General features: G+C 32.3%; 1 protein-coding gene and 1 non-coding gene across 2 annotated transcripts; one reads left to right on the top strand and one right to left on the bottom strand.

The window, feature by feature from the left end:
* Positions 1-4,627: 4,627 nt before the first annotated feature.
* Positions 4,628-4,733, bottom strand: LOC128032799 (small nucleolar RNA R71). The gene has a single exon (XR_008189128.1). It is a non-coding gene; the product is annotated as a small nucleolar RNA R71 (small nucleolar RNA).
* A 386-nt stretch (positions 4,734-5,119) lies between these two features.
* Positions 5,120-11,319, top strand: LOC105787023 (uncharacterized). Its single transcript, XM_012613490.1, has 3 exons — positions 5,120-5,166; positions 5,443-5,707; positions 11,236-11,319. Exons 1-3 carry the CDS (start codon positions 5,120-5,122, stop codon positions 11,317-11,319), a joined length of 396 nt encoding a protein of 131 aa, XP_012468944.1.
* The last annotated feature ends 2,441 nt before the right edge of the window (positions 11,320-13,760 follow it).

Genomic DNA, 13,760 nt, shown 5'->3' with positions numbered 1-13,760 from the left:
ACCATTCATCATTCACTCATTTCTTCTTTCACTTCATTTCTTCATTCACCTTTGCCTTTCATTTTCTTTCCCCTTTCCTTTGTCGATTTCCCCTCTTGAGAAAGATCTAGAATGTCTCTTGGAGAGGAAGAAATCAAGCATTCTCAAAGGTCGTTGATCGATAGAACAAGTAGAGAGGAAGAGAAGCACGCTAGTCTGACTCCGGAGATTCATCGAGATTTGCCTTCTAGTTCCCTTTTCTTTATCTTTTCAGTTTATTATGTGATCATAAACATGAATTCTTATTATTTTTATGCTTATATTTTAATTGAAATGACTTAAATCTTGTTTATGTTGGATTAATTGCATTCTGTCCACTTAAACTATTTAAATAATGTTTTTCTTGTTATAGGCCTTGATAATTTGTTCAATTAGATAAAATCATGCCTATATTATGCTTGCATTATAATTGTAAGATGAAAATTGAATTAATTATTAATCGGGTTGAAATTATAATTAACTAACACAATATCTAATTGATGCACATTTAATCTTCTAAGGTAAATGAATGGCACATTTAATCTTCTAAGTTAAATGAATGTTAAATTAGTAATCATATTAAACAATATTCTTGCCTTGCATAAATTGTAAGATTATTGTGATTAAATCGTTTAGTATAAAAAATATATTGAATTATTGTCTTATACTTGGTTATGAATTGATTAACTAATCCAACATAGGAATATGTTTATTTTTTAATTCAATAAGTATGTATGTGCATTAGTTAGCGAAATGCCAAGTTGTCATGAAATTATTCATAACAACATAAACATAGTTTTAATAATTCTAAGTTAAAGAATGAAATTAATCTAACACACTTATGTCATTGGAATTTTATTTTCTAATTTTAGTTGATTACTTAATTTCTAATTTTTAGATCACCTATTTCAAATCAATATATTTTTCTCTACCAATTTGTTTAAATTTATATTTCATAAATATTTGCTTATATAGTCCCTGTGGTTATGATAACTCGACATACTTGTACTTTATTTCTTGTTACGATTGTGTACACTTGCATATTTCTGTCGTTCCACATTTACATCTCTTTTTTTTTCTCTGAATCAATCGTGTTTCTCACATGGTTTATTCAATCGAAGTTGAGATTATGAATAACATGAGTGGCTAAATCCTTTAGGGGAGATTAACAAGTGGATGGAGATGAGACTAACGAATGATTTAGGATTTCCTAAGAAGGATTAGTTGGTATAAATTATGTGTTCTTAAAATATTAGGCTTGATAACCCAAATAAGTTATCATAGGATAGATGAGATCAATAGATAAGTCGAACCAAGTAAATAATAATTTATCTTGGTTTAGAAAGTGAGTGTAACAACCCATTTTTTTAGTGGTGTCAGAAATGGTGGTTCTAGAGCCACAAGTTTGGCAAGTGAGTCTGTAAATATTAATATTTGATATTTATGAGTCAAGTATAGAAATACGTTAAAATTTGATTTAATGATTTTTGTTAATTGAAAGAATAATTAGGTTCAAGTGGCATACCTTAAAGTATTTCTATAAACCGACATTTATGGAGTGTTATTAGGGTCACATTAAAATTTGGTTAAGAAATTTTAATTTTTAGATAGTTAATTTATTAAAAGGACTAAATTGTAAAGATGTAAAACTTAATCACTATTGACTTTCAGTGATTAAATGGTTAAATTGGTTATTGAGGGAGGAATTACATGGAAAATAGGCCATTTTTGATTAGTGTGGATGGTTAACGTTTTGTTTTTGGTTAAAATTAATGTTATTATTATTTAAAATTTAAAAGGAATAAAACATAATAATAAAGGTAAAAATAAGACAAAAAACTATCATCATCTTTATTTTTTCTTCTTTGGACAACCGAAACTCCATGAAAGAACCTTCTAAGTATTCGGTCTCCTCTTTGGTGCTTGCATGGTATGATTTTTGAGTTTATTCTTAGTAATTTTTATGTTTTTGAGATCATTACAACTAGTTCTAGCTAACCTGTACCTTCGCTTTTTAAACTCTCAAGAAATTAGGATTTTTCCATTGATGAATCCTTGTTTTTATGATGTTAAGTAATGGATTTGAAGTATTGGTTGTTGATTAGGATTAGTTTGTACAGTAATTTTTGATAGTTTTAGTTCAAGGACTAATTAGTTGAAATGTTAAAATTGACATGGTATTGTTGTGGATTTTGAATAATTATGGACTTTCCTAGTATGGATACTAATTCAGTTAGCTTGGGGTATTGAGAAATTTTATTGAATTTGTAATTTTGGGTTTAGGGACTAAATTGTAAGAAAGGTAAAAGTTTAGGGAAAATGTGTAAATAATGAAAACTTAAGGGTCACATGCATAAAATTGAATTGGGATTTATATTTGAATTTGATGAGATTGAATTTAATTATTTTAGATTAAGATTTGATTAGTACGGAGAATAATCAAGAAAAAGGAAAAATTACCGAGTAGTCCCTGTGAGTCAACTGTTGGTGCATTAGGGAAGTTCATATAATAGATACATGTTTATATGTTCATATAATATCCTGTATGAATGAGTTAATTAATTTGTCATTGAATTATTAATATTAATTTGAGAATATTAACTCTTGATGGTTGAATGTAAGGTGAGTAATATTTACTTGAAATGTGATCAATGTATATATAAATATTTATAATTTATGCTCTTTTGGATTAGCTTAAATTGGTATGTGGTTGAATATTTAATATCATAATATAGCTATAAATTGTTTACAATTAAGTACAAGGTGAAAAAGAAAATATTTAATTGGAAATTGATGAATGATTGTGAAATATGAGTTATACGATTTCAAAATGAATGTATCAAGTTCACAGCATGTGTACGAATTTTTTGGAAGTGCCTCTAATTTATAAATGTTAAGAATTTTGTTTAAATGCCCATTTGAACGTAGTAAACGATTAGGATACGATTGGCATGCCAATAGGGTTAGTATGCGTGTTTGTACAAGATTGCACTTCGGTGCCTCTGTTACGTATCTTCGATGCCTTTGGCGTGGTGTAGTTACCCGAGTTACCGGGTCATGTTTCTATAGTTCACTAGGTTATGAAAATATGTGTTTAATGTTGAAATATTGATGTATACCATTGAAATATTGTATCAAGAATGATTTTGTAATATGTTTCATATCGATGTTTTTGTGATTAAAGGTAGATACTTATATTCATATATGAATTAGTTTGGATTGAATTATTATAGAACATGAAGCATATGATGAGCCATTTTAGTATCATTTCTATACGTGTTGTAAATGATTGACAAGTATGGTTAATCTAATTTATTTAGTTTTCACATTGTTTAATTGGAAGAAGTGATTTGGGGATGATATGTTAAATGTGTAAACGAAATGGTAAGATGAAATGTTTAGATGAAATGGTTATCTGAAATGATTGTATGGAAATATATATATATACATATGTAATAAACGATTTTACTTAATTGTTTGTACAAAATATTTATAAGAATATAAATATGGAAAAAGGACATTTGAAACTAGTACTTGAAATAAAGATGATAAATGTTAAATTTGCTTTTATCATCGTAAGAGTGACATTTTAATTTGTTTTATTTCTTTCTTATTATTTTTAATATATTTTATCAAAAACCTTTGTTTTAATTCTTCGTACTATAATTCGATTAAAGTACTAGTTAGATCTATTTATGTTTAAACTAGAACTAATTTAGTGCTCGCCTCTCTTGGGTACGATCATCGGAGTATTTACCTACTCCATTGTAACTATATTACAACCTGACATGTATACTTGCGGATACTATTTTTCCCATATTTTGTGCAGGGTTTCTACTCTGGACGTTGGTACGTTCGGAGGCAGTCAAGTTGTTAGCACTGTTGTCGGGGAGGCAACGTCACTATATTACATATTAATAGAATAATTAGATAATTTTTAGGTTATAGTTACAAATTTAATTTTCTTGTTTTCTACTAATTTTATCTTTTTGGGTTTAGCACATGACTCGTAGTAGGGGAAAGCCTATAGAGCCAGTCAAAGATCTAGAGAGAATAATCTGAAGAAATCATCGATAGTAACAGCAAAAACAGCAACAACCAATACAAAATTAGTTGCCTTTTGGAGGGAATCTACCACCACACGAGAATTCGCTGTTCAACGAGGCTAACAATAACAATATAGAAGATCAACCACCACCACCACCACAAGTACTAGTAAATATACACATGGCACATAACGAGAGCACTCTAAGAGAGTATCCGCTACCCAATCTAGATATGGTTCAATGGAGTATAATGAGGCTAGCTATCACGACCAATAATTTTGAGATTAAGCCAGCGATGATCCAGATGATTCAGAACAATATGCAGTTCCACGAAACAATGACAGAGGATCTGATTCAGTATTTAAAATGGGTCTTCTAGCTTTGTAATACCTTCAAATACAATGGGGTCACTGACAAGGCTATTCATATTCAGTTGTTCCCCTTTTCATTAATCAATAACATTTTTTCTTGGCTAGATTCACAGGCACCAAGATCAATCACGACATGAGACGAAGTCGACGGGAAATTCCTACAAAAGTTCTTCCCAATTAGTAAGACGGTCTAGCTAAGAAGAGGAATTTTGATGTTCAAGCAATTAGAGGGAGAAAGCTTACACGACGCATGAGAGCATTTTAAGATGCTAATTCAGAAATGCCCACACCACGGATTGCCTGAGTGGCTACGACTACAATTTTTTAGAAAGGGATGGATGTGTATTCGAGGTCAGGATTAGATAGAGCAGCAGGAGGAGCCTTAATGAACAGAACGTATAAGGATGCGTATGAATTAATAGAAAGTATGGCGATGAATTCTTGCCATTGGCCAACTAAACGATATACATATGGCGAAAGACCATCTTCGGTGAGGGCTATCTAAGCAGATGAAAAATATCAAGAGTCAGTGGATAGAATCAACCGAATAGAGGTTGAAAAGAATGCACCATCTATCTATGGAGGAGACAAACCACTCTTCCACTATATTAATAATCCCACCGAGGATGTAAAATACATTGGAAATAGGGTTGAGAATCCCTATTCAAATACATACAATCCTGGATGGAGAGATCACCTGAATCTGAGATGGGGAGGAAACCAATGAGGAGGTAATAGCTCGAACCAAGTCAAAAATTCTAACTATTAACCTCCTTATTTACAAAAAGCCTTAGGAAAGGGCCAACCCAAGTGACCATACTGTATGTGGTCAACGTTTGGATAGAATCAAGGGGGAGATGCAGTCAATAAGAACAAATGTAAAGTAGGTGCAGTCTGAGTGCAGAAATTCAACGAGAACCTTGACTAAACTGGAAGATCAAATGAGCCAATATATAAAGAAAAATTGGCACAGCTCTTCCTATTAATACCAAAAATAAACTTAGTAGAAAAGGGAATGAGCATGTGAAAGCAATAGCGCTTAGATCAGGTAATGTACTGGGTAGCCCAGAAGACCCAAATCAAGAGGTAAATATAGAGAATACTAATGATCTTCAAGAAAGACCCTTAAAAGCTAAAGATGATTCGGAGTTAGAGGAAGTAGTTGCATCAGAATTTGAGCCAGATGTAGAAACAACTAAAGATTCTATTGTAGAAAAAATATCGTTCCCTTCAAGGCTAGAAAAAAAGCAAATGCGGGATGAAGACGAGTTTGTAAGTTTTCTAAACTTTTTCAAAGCATTAAATATTAACCTGGCTTTGATGGAATTAATTTAAAAAGTTCCTAAGTACGCCAAGTTTTTAAAGGCAATTATGTCTAGGCATAGGAAAATTAAGGTAGGTGAACAAGTTAAAATAAGTGGTTTCTATAGTGCTATTATTTCAAGACAGGTTCCAAAAATTGGAAAGAACCGGGAAGTTTTACTATTCCTATAGAGATAGGGAGCCTTCATTTTAATAGAGCTTTATGTGACCCAGGAGCTAGCATTAATTTAATGCCTTTATCGATTTGTGAAAATCTCAGGTTAAGGGACCTTAAAAATACCTAGAAAACACTACAGTTGGCCGACAGAACTTTAGTGCATCTGAAAGGAGTACTAGAAGATGTGTTAGTCAAAGTGCATAGCTTTATCATCCCAGTAGATTTTGTGGTTCTAGATTTTGAGGAAGATTGAGAAATACCAATCCTGCTAGGTAGACCTTTTATAGCCACATCAAAGTGCACTATTGATTTAGAAAAAAATGAACTAACCATTAAAATTAATGGTGAGACCAAAACTTTTAAGTGTGGTCACCAATAGCACATGGAAGGTAGGAAGAAGTCAGGGGAGCATTGCAATTGTAACACCCTAAAATTGGGCCTATAAGTTTTAAGGGTTTTTTTGGAATTCTAGCCTAAATGTGTTCAGAATATCATAAGTTTTGTAACTGATAATGATTTCGACAATGTCTATTAAGAAATTAAGTTAATTTTTGAAAATGAGTTTCCAACACGTTTAATTTTGAAAATCGGACTCATTTATAAAAGAGTCAAAATTAAAAGGTTTTATGAAGCAATTTAACTAGATTTTTAAAATAAACCTAAAGTCCCCTTCTCTAGTTTGTTTCACGATACTAACCCCTCTTCTTGTTTGTGCCATCCCTTACTCTCCCAAGTCTCTCGCACTTGATTTTGAACTCCAAATCCTAATTCCTTTTGACTTCCAACATCCTTTCAACCAATAATCCCCATTGAAACCAAGAAAAACACCTAAAAACCTCACTAATCTTATCATCTTCTTCAAGAGTGCGTTTTCTCGAATTTACGTCAAAGTTCATTTTTCTTCCATCAAAGGTAACCATCCATATTTCTAATAGTTTTAAATGATATCTAGTCTCTAGAACTGAATTTTTAGCCATTAAAATGCATGTTTTAGATAAAAAGCCAAAAATTTAGTTGTTAATGGTGGATTTCGAGACTGTAGATTAAAATGTGGTTTCAAAGTGTTTTTTAACTTGCTTTAACATGATTAAAATGTTTCTAAAGTTACTTTGAGGTTTTGTTAAGAATTTCTCGAGTTTTAATGAATTTTTATCATAATGGCCAAAGCTTGTCGAAAAATGTCGATACTAAGAATTGAGTAGTTTTGTGTAGTTTAAAGGCTGGGAATTAGTCATAGATGATTACGTAGATGAACAAAATTTGTATCATGCAAAAAGATTAATTGTAGGCTGAGATATACGAATTTAAAGTTTTCTATTTCGAAGGTTATGGTTAAAAGAGAACGTAGCTTAAGCTATTTTTTTTACTATTTAAGGTGAGTTAATGACTGACTATTGATTGTATATTTGTGTGGTTTGTCTTGTTTAAGTGTCGAAATCAATATGACCTTCAACGAGTAGAGACAAAGGCAAAGAAAATCTTTTCTGAGCTTTCAATTTTTCGGCGAAAGCATATTTTGGTGAGTGTTTTGGAATCGCTACTCGTAGATGATTCATTATGTAATTGGGAATTTAAAGGTAGCCTAAACCCCTACTTTAAATTCTGAATGTAAGTGTTCTCAGGCCTATGACTAAATTTTATATGTGTGTTTGTGCAATTGTGAAAATATGAACATATAAGAGATGCTATGAGATGTGCCATAAGCTTGTGATGATTGTTGTGAAAGAGAATATGTTGGTATGATATTCATGCCATGTGAGAGTAAATATGTGGGTATGTTTTCATACCATGGGATAGTAAATATGCAATGAATATGTGTGAAAATTCGGTGAGTAAATATGTGATAACAATGTGGATATTTTGGCCTTGTGGTTTTATGAGACCATTGGATATAATTGGCATGCCATCGGATTGTGAGTACTCACCTTGTGATATGATTTTGGGGTGTTGAGTCCCATGGATAGGTTTTGGAGAGATAAGAGAATGTGAGCTAAGTTCCATCACCGGGATATGTGTGTCTAGTGTGTTGGGTAGTGTTTGCTATACACTTCACTTATGGAATATGTTAGACTCTATGAGTCATTTTGGTGTTTTGGAGATCTATGCATCCAATGTGTGGTGATTGAGTCCACATTATGTTTCATAACTTCAAGAGCCAAACTATCGTAAAATGTGTTTGAATGTGGTTAAATGTGATTTATATGTGTTGTAATGTATACTTAAATAATCATGTCATTAATGTGATAAATGTGTAATAGTATAAATGGAAGATGATTAAACGTGTGAAATATGATATTAGAGTGAAAATATGTTATGAATATGTGACATGTTTGCTTAGTTGATGCATAATGACTTGTTTGCTTAGTCGATACATAATGACTTGTTTGCATAGTGGTTGTTCTGAGCATTCACTGAGCTTGTTAAGCTCACCCAGTCCTTTTTAACCATTTCAAATAATTAGTGCCAGTGTGAGTGGTGTGGTCTCGAGGGGTGATCCAAGCCAAATACTTTAGTCGCTATTAGCAGATGTTATTTGATTATTTTTGTTTTGGGAATAAAAGGCAATGTGGTAGATGTTTTGTTGGCTTTGCCATGATTTTTGGTTGTTTGCATGGCTATTGTGCTAGGGAAATTTGTAGGCTTTAAACATGATGTTTGGGACTATTATTTGAGACATATCGGTGTTTATTTTATGAGACAATTGACGCATGATGCTTGGAACCTATTTGAAATGATCTGTATGCTGAAATATGTTGTGTTTTTATGGTCTGGAATAGAGGTATCGATATTCCAAAGTGCAAGAAGTCAGTTTTCCTAGTTGGTATCGATATTTTGCCACGAGTATCGATAATCGGGGTAAAATTATCGATACTTTTTCAGTGGTACCGATATTTTCTGAAAGTTGGGTTCTTAAGATGAGAAATAGTAAGTTAATTTGGTAACAATTTTCCAAGCGGTATCAATACCACTTGAGAGAATTTTCGATGGCACTCTACCAATATCGATACCTACGTAATAATTTTGGGATATTTTGCTAAGTGATCCTAATGCTTTTTTGGTGCTTATTTTATGATTGTACAATGTATGTTAGCACGTTTTATACACCCTAGATTAAGCATAACTACAATTCGTATGAATCCATAATAATAAAGGAAACAAAAATATGTATGTTTAATAATATGTTGACTTATGTTGTATGGGATGTGAGACGGTGGTGTAGCATCCTGTTCTTGGGCTTGATGATCGTGCCGGGTATAGGGCGTTAGAACAATGAATTATCTATTTCTAATAATCCCAAGTCAAGGGATGTACTTCCTTTAATCCATGCAGGTCGAAAAAACAAGTTTAAGGAAATGAATAAGCGGACAAAGGTGGAGTGGCATGACAGACGATGAACTAATATTGATAGAACCGGAGAATCGTCAATCTATGAATTAATGATGCTGTCGGATGGATCCGGTAGTAAAACTTGAATTATTTAAATTAATATTTAACTTTTTGTAAACTATTTTATCTTTAGCTAACTATTTAGTCTAGATTTTAATTTTTATTAAAATTATGTTTTATAGAAACCATAACACTTTAGAAATTGGAATTTTGGGTCAAAATAGAGCCAGTGTCGCGACACGGTAACCCCGTGTCGCAACATCAAAGGCAGAATTAACGGAATAATTTTGATGTCGCGACACAGCCCTTGATTATCACAACACCGAAGCCAACTTACCTAGAAATCCAAGAGTCTAGATTTTGTCGTAACATCAAACCCCGTTGTTGTGACAATAGCAAATTAACAGGGATGTCACAATACAACCTTGTGTCGCGACATCACTGCAATTTTCTACAGGGTTCACTTGACCCAAGTGCACAACCCGGTTTGCTAGAACCTAATTTACCTGGTTTTTAACCTCCAAAACATTAATTTTTAACCTAAAAACACTCTAATCACCCATTCTAAACATCTTTTAATATCCTAAACTCCTCCAGACTCTCTCAAACTCAAAACCTTTTTTTCATTTAAAACCCTAAAATTCACTTTTTACTTCTCCTTCTTAGTTATTAGGAAAATTTCTTCTTTCAATCTTATTCGGTGCAAAGAAAAGACGGGAAACACCCAATGAAAAAAAATATTACAAGGAATTCCACTAATTACACGAGGTTAAGAGTTCTTAACTTAACTTTTTGTTGTTCCATTGAAATTAATTGTTTGATATTTCATTAGTTTGTAATCTGAAAATACCATGCCTCCTAGGAAGGTTCGAAGAACTAATGAACTGAAATCATCGATGGTTCCGAACCCCTCTAATTTCTTAAACCTGAATGTTGAGAAATGTTTTGTAGAAGTTCAAGGAAAAACCTACATTCAAGAGAGAAGATTTGATCCATCCATGATTATCTGCCAGGAAATATAGCCTTTAGTTAGATATCATAGGTGGGAACATTTTTTGATTATCCTAAAAGACGTTGCTGTGGTCTCTGCTATTCAAGATTTTTATGCATCTTTACAGAACTAAAAGTCTAGAAATATTGTAGGTCATAGGTGGGAAACAGTACCTATGCGAGGGAAAGAACTGGGGATAACCCCTCGAATTATTTAACTTTTATAATGCCCCATACTATGAAAAATATTTTTATTGATGAAATTGACTTAGAGTATTTTCGAGACATAGATATGGATAACATTATAAACTTTTTAACAAAAGGAAGGGGTGAATAGAAATATCGCCCAGGTACCAATATCCCAACCTACTTTCATCAAGCTATAATGTTTTCTAAAGCTAAAATGTGGATTCAGTTCTTATGCAGACAAGTTGTTCTTGCTTTAAATGTGTAATGTAAATACTTTTCAAGCGGTTTTTCTTTATGCTATTTTGCAAAAAAAAAAAACATATATATATATATATATCAAAAAATGGATCTACCAAAATATGAAGAGATGCATCAATGGCCAGGATGTGGGAGTTTTCTTCCCTCACTTGGTGACGACCTTATGCAAAAAATAGGTGTTCCGATGGCATCCACAAAATAATCAATAAAGTCATCCCAAATCATCATTAGCGACACTCTGTTTACTCAATACATTGAACTTCAAATAAAGTAGATAAAGAAGTAGAACAAACGCCAACAAGAGGCGACAACTGCTTTGACTTTGTCTCAAAGGAAAACCAAATCAACCACTCAACAAGAAGTTAAAGAAAGCAGTCATCCAAAACTGGATTGGATGTAGGAATCAGGCCCAATCTTTCAGAAGTTTGCATGGAAAAACAATATTAGGGTACCTAATTACACGCTAGATATGTTTGGGCCGACGTATCCTGAGTAGGAGGAAGAGGTGCGTGAAAGTGAAGAGGAAGGAGAGGATGACGATGAAGAAGATGATGAGATGGATTTTGAGAAGGATGACTGAAATTTTTTTAAGTTTTGTTTTTAAAAATTGTATGACACACAGCCTTGTGACAACCTGTGTCCCAGGCTATGTGTACCTGAAAATGACCAAAGTCATGCTATCTCATTTTATTTTTTTTGCAATTGCATAGGAACCCAGACCAAGTCATACCAATCCAACACATATCTAGAAATATTTCATATATTCATTTACCCTATTACATGTCATATAAGCCAAGATGTTTACAAAATCTACCATAAAGAGTCCCCGGGATAGTGTGATTCTTCGGGTTGACCCAATCTCCCAACTACAAAATGCAATCTACAAAACAAACGCAAAACAAGAGTAAGCTTACTTGAAGCTTAGTAAGTTCGTTAAATCAAATGATAATCGTACTAAATTTAAACATAACAGATCAAATTATAGGATTAAATAACTAAGTTCATCTCAATCACAATTCACAACAAGTGAGTATTGTACAGCACATTAGTTTAATTCATATTCCAAGTCGTCGTTTAGTAAGATCTCAAGTCAACAATATCCAATATGAATCGTTACACCAGCACGAAGCCTACTAGGCATCAAGCCAGATGAACATCGGTACGAAGCCTGCTAGGCTCAAAGCCCGATTGGTCACTAGCATGAAGCTTGCTAGGCTCAAAGCCCGATAAACACTGGTACGAGGCCTGCTAGGCTCAAGGCCCGACACAATACACCGACATAAAGCTTGCTAGGTCCAAGGCCCAATACAATACACCGCCATAACAACTCAATTCTATTATATATTCCCGGCAATCAACATTCAACTTTATAATACTGAAGCTAAAAAGGTAAATCCAATAATAAATAATAAAATATAACCATATATATATAAGATGAGCATCAAATTTACAAAACCAATTTCCAGTAACGGCTCAAGTATAGGGACTATCCATCGGTACGACATCCAAGACTAGCAGTCGAAATGTATAACCCCTAACGACCTGTCCTTTGTGTTCCAAGTATTTACGAGGTTCATAAGGGTCATATACCATGTCCATTTCAATTAACTTTCTTTACATTATACCATTACGAGCACACATCCATATATTTCTTATTTATCAGAAAGAACACCAAATTAACTAATAATGCAATCTAGTTCAATTTACTAATTGTCATATATCAATCAATTTAATTCATTCGTAACATAAATAGTAACTATCATATCATATAATTAGTTAAGCGTTCTTTGTCACATGAATTCAATTATATTCTTTTCGACTTCCAATCATGACCTCAATTATAATTTCATTTCAATTTGATTCAATTCCATAATTTAATATTTACTATACAAGAAAATTTAAATACAATATACTTTAATTATTCAATAATTCACAAAAAAACAACTAAATCAATTATTTTATTGTGCAAACTTACTGGACTGATTTGCAGTAACAGTTCAGAGTATCTCAATCAGTGATCGACGTTGTATCAAATCATTATTTCCATTTTCATTTACACACATCAATATAAACCAACATTATGTCATTAGGTTCATATAATATCTTTAAAAATGTACTAAAATTAAACCAAACAAACTTACTAGACTAACTGCAGCAATAACGAAAGTTTAGGGACTATTCAATAATTTTCTCTTTTCCTCAATTATCAGCTAATCCTTGATCTATATAATAATTTCATTCAATTATCAATTTCCAGCAACATAATTAACTATTTTATGCAATTAAGTCTTTTTAAAATTTTTACAAAATTACCCTAACATTTTACTTTTATGCAATTTAGTCCCTAAGCTTAAAACTTGCAATTTAGCCAATTTTAATCAAATTTAAGTTCAACCGAACTATATACTACCCCATTTCAGCACATACTTGCTGTTATTTCACATCAAGCCATTATAATTTATTCACTTTAATATTTTAGTCCTTTAACATTAAAATTACTAAAAATTACTTTACAAAGTAGTCTTATTTAACAACCAAACTCAATGATCTATCATAAAATTCCAGGAATTTCATAACTCATCAATGGAATAATCCAAAACATTTAACAGTTTTACAAATTAGTCCTCGGGTTAGCTAGATTGAGTTCAAAAACATACAAATTACTAATAACGGGCAAGGTTTACCTATCAAACGAGAAACCCTAAGCTTGGCCGAAAGCTTGCTCCTCTCCTCCCATGGCTATTCGGTTTTGGAAAGAAGAAAATTCAAAAGATGATAGTTATTTTAGCTTTTATTTTATTTACATTATGTTTAATTATCAAATTACCATTTTACCCTTTTAATTTCCATTCAATTTAAACAATTTCAAGCCCATTACCGTCCATAATCGTCACCTATGGTATGTTTACCATTCAAGGTGGGTTTAATTGCATAATTGATCCTTCAATTATTTTAATTTATTAGTTAATTAAACTTCATTTCAATTTAACCCTAACCTATTAAGACTAAATGAATAAATAA

The sequence above is a fragment of the Gossypium raimondii genome, chromosome 1 (genome assembly GCF_025698545.1).
Source record: "Gossypium raimondii isolate GPD5lz chromosome 1, ASM2569854v1, whole genome shotgun sequence".
Taxonomy (NCBI): domain Eukaryota; kingdom Viridiplantae; phylum Streptophyta; class Magnoliopsida; order Malvales; family Malvaceae; genus Gossypium; species Gossypium raimondii.
The sequence above is the reverse complement of the archived record's forward strand: the minus strand, read 5'-3'. Positions and strand labels throughout refer to the sequence as shown.

What these genes read in the sequence shown, in the direction of transcription:
- LOC105787023 (XM_012613490.1), top strand. Translation starts at nt 5,120, where the DNA reads ATGGAGAGATCACCTGAATCTGAGATGGGGAGGAAACCAATGAGGAG. An exon ending in GGGAGGAAACCAATGAGGAG is followed by an intron (nt 5,167 to 5,442) that starts GTAATAGCTCGA and finishes TAAACTTAGTAG; the next exon opens with AAAAGGGAATGAGCATGTGA. An exon ending in TGCGGGATGAAGACGAGTTT is followed by an intron (nt 5,708 to 11,235) that starts GTAAGTTTTCTA and finishes TATCCTGAGTAG; the next exon opens with GAGGAAGAGGTGCGTGAAAG.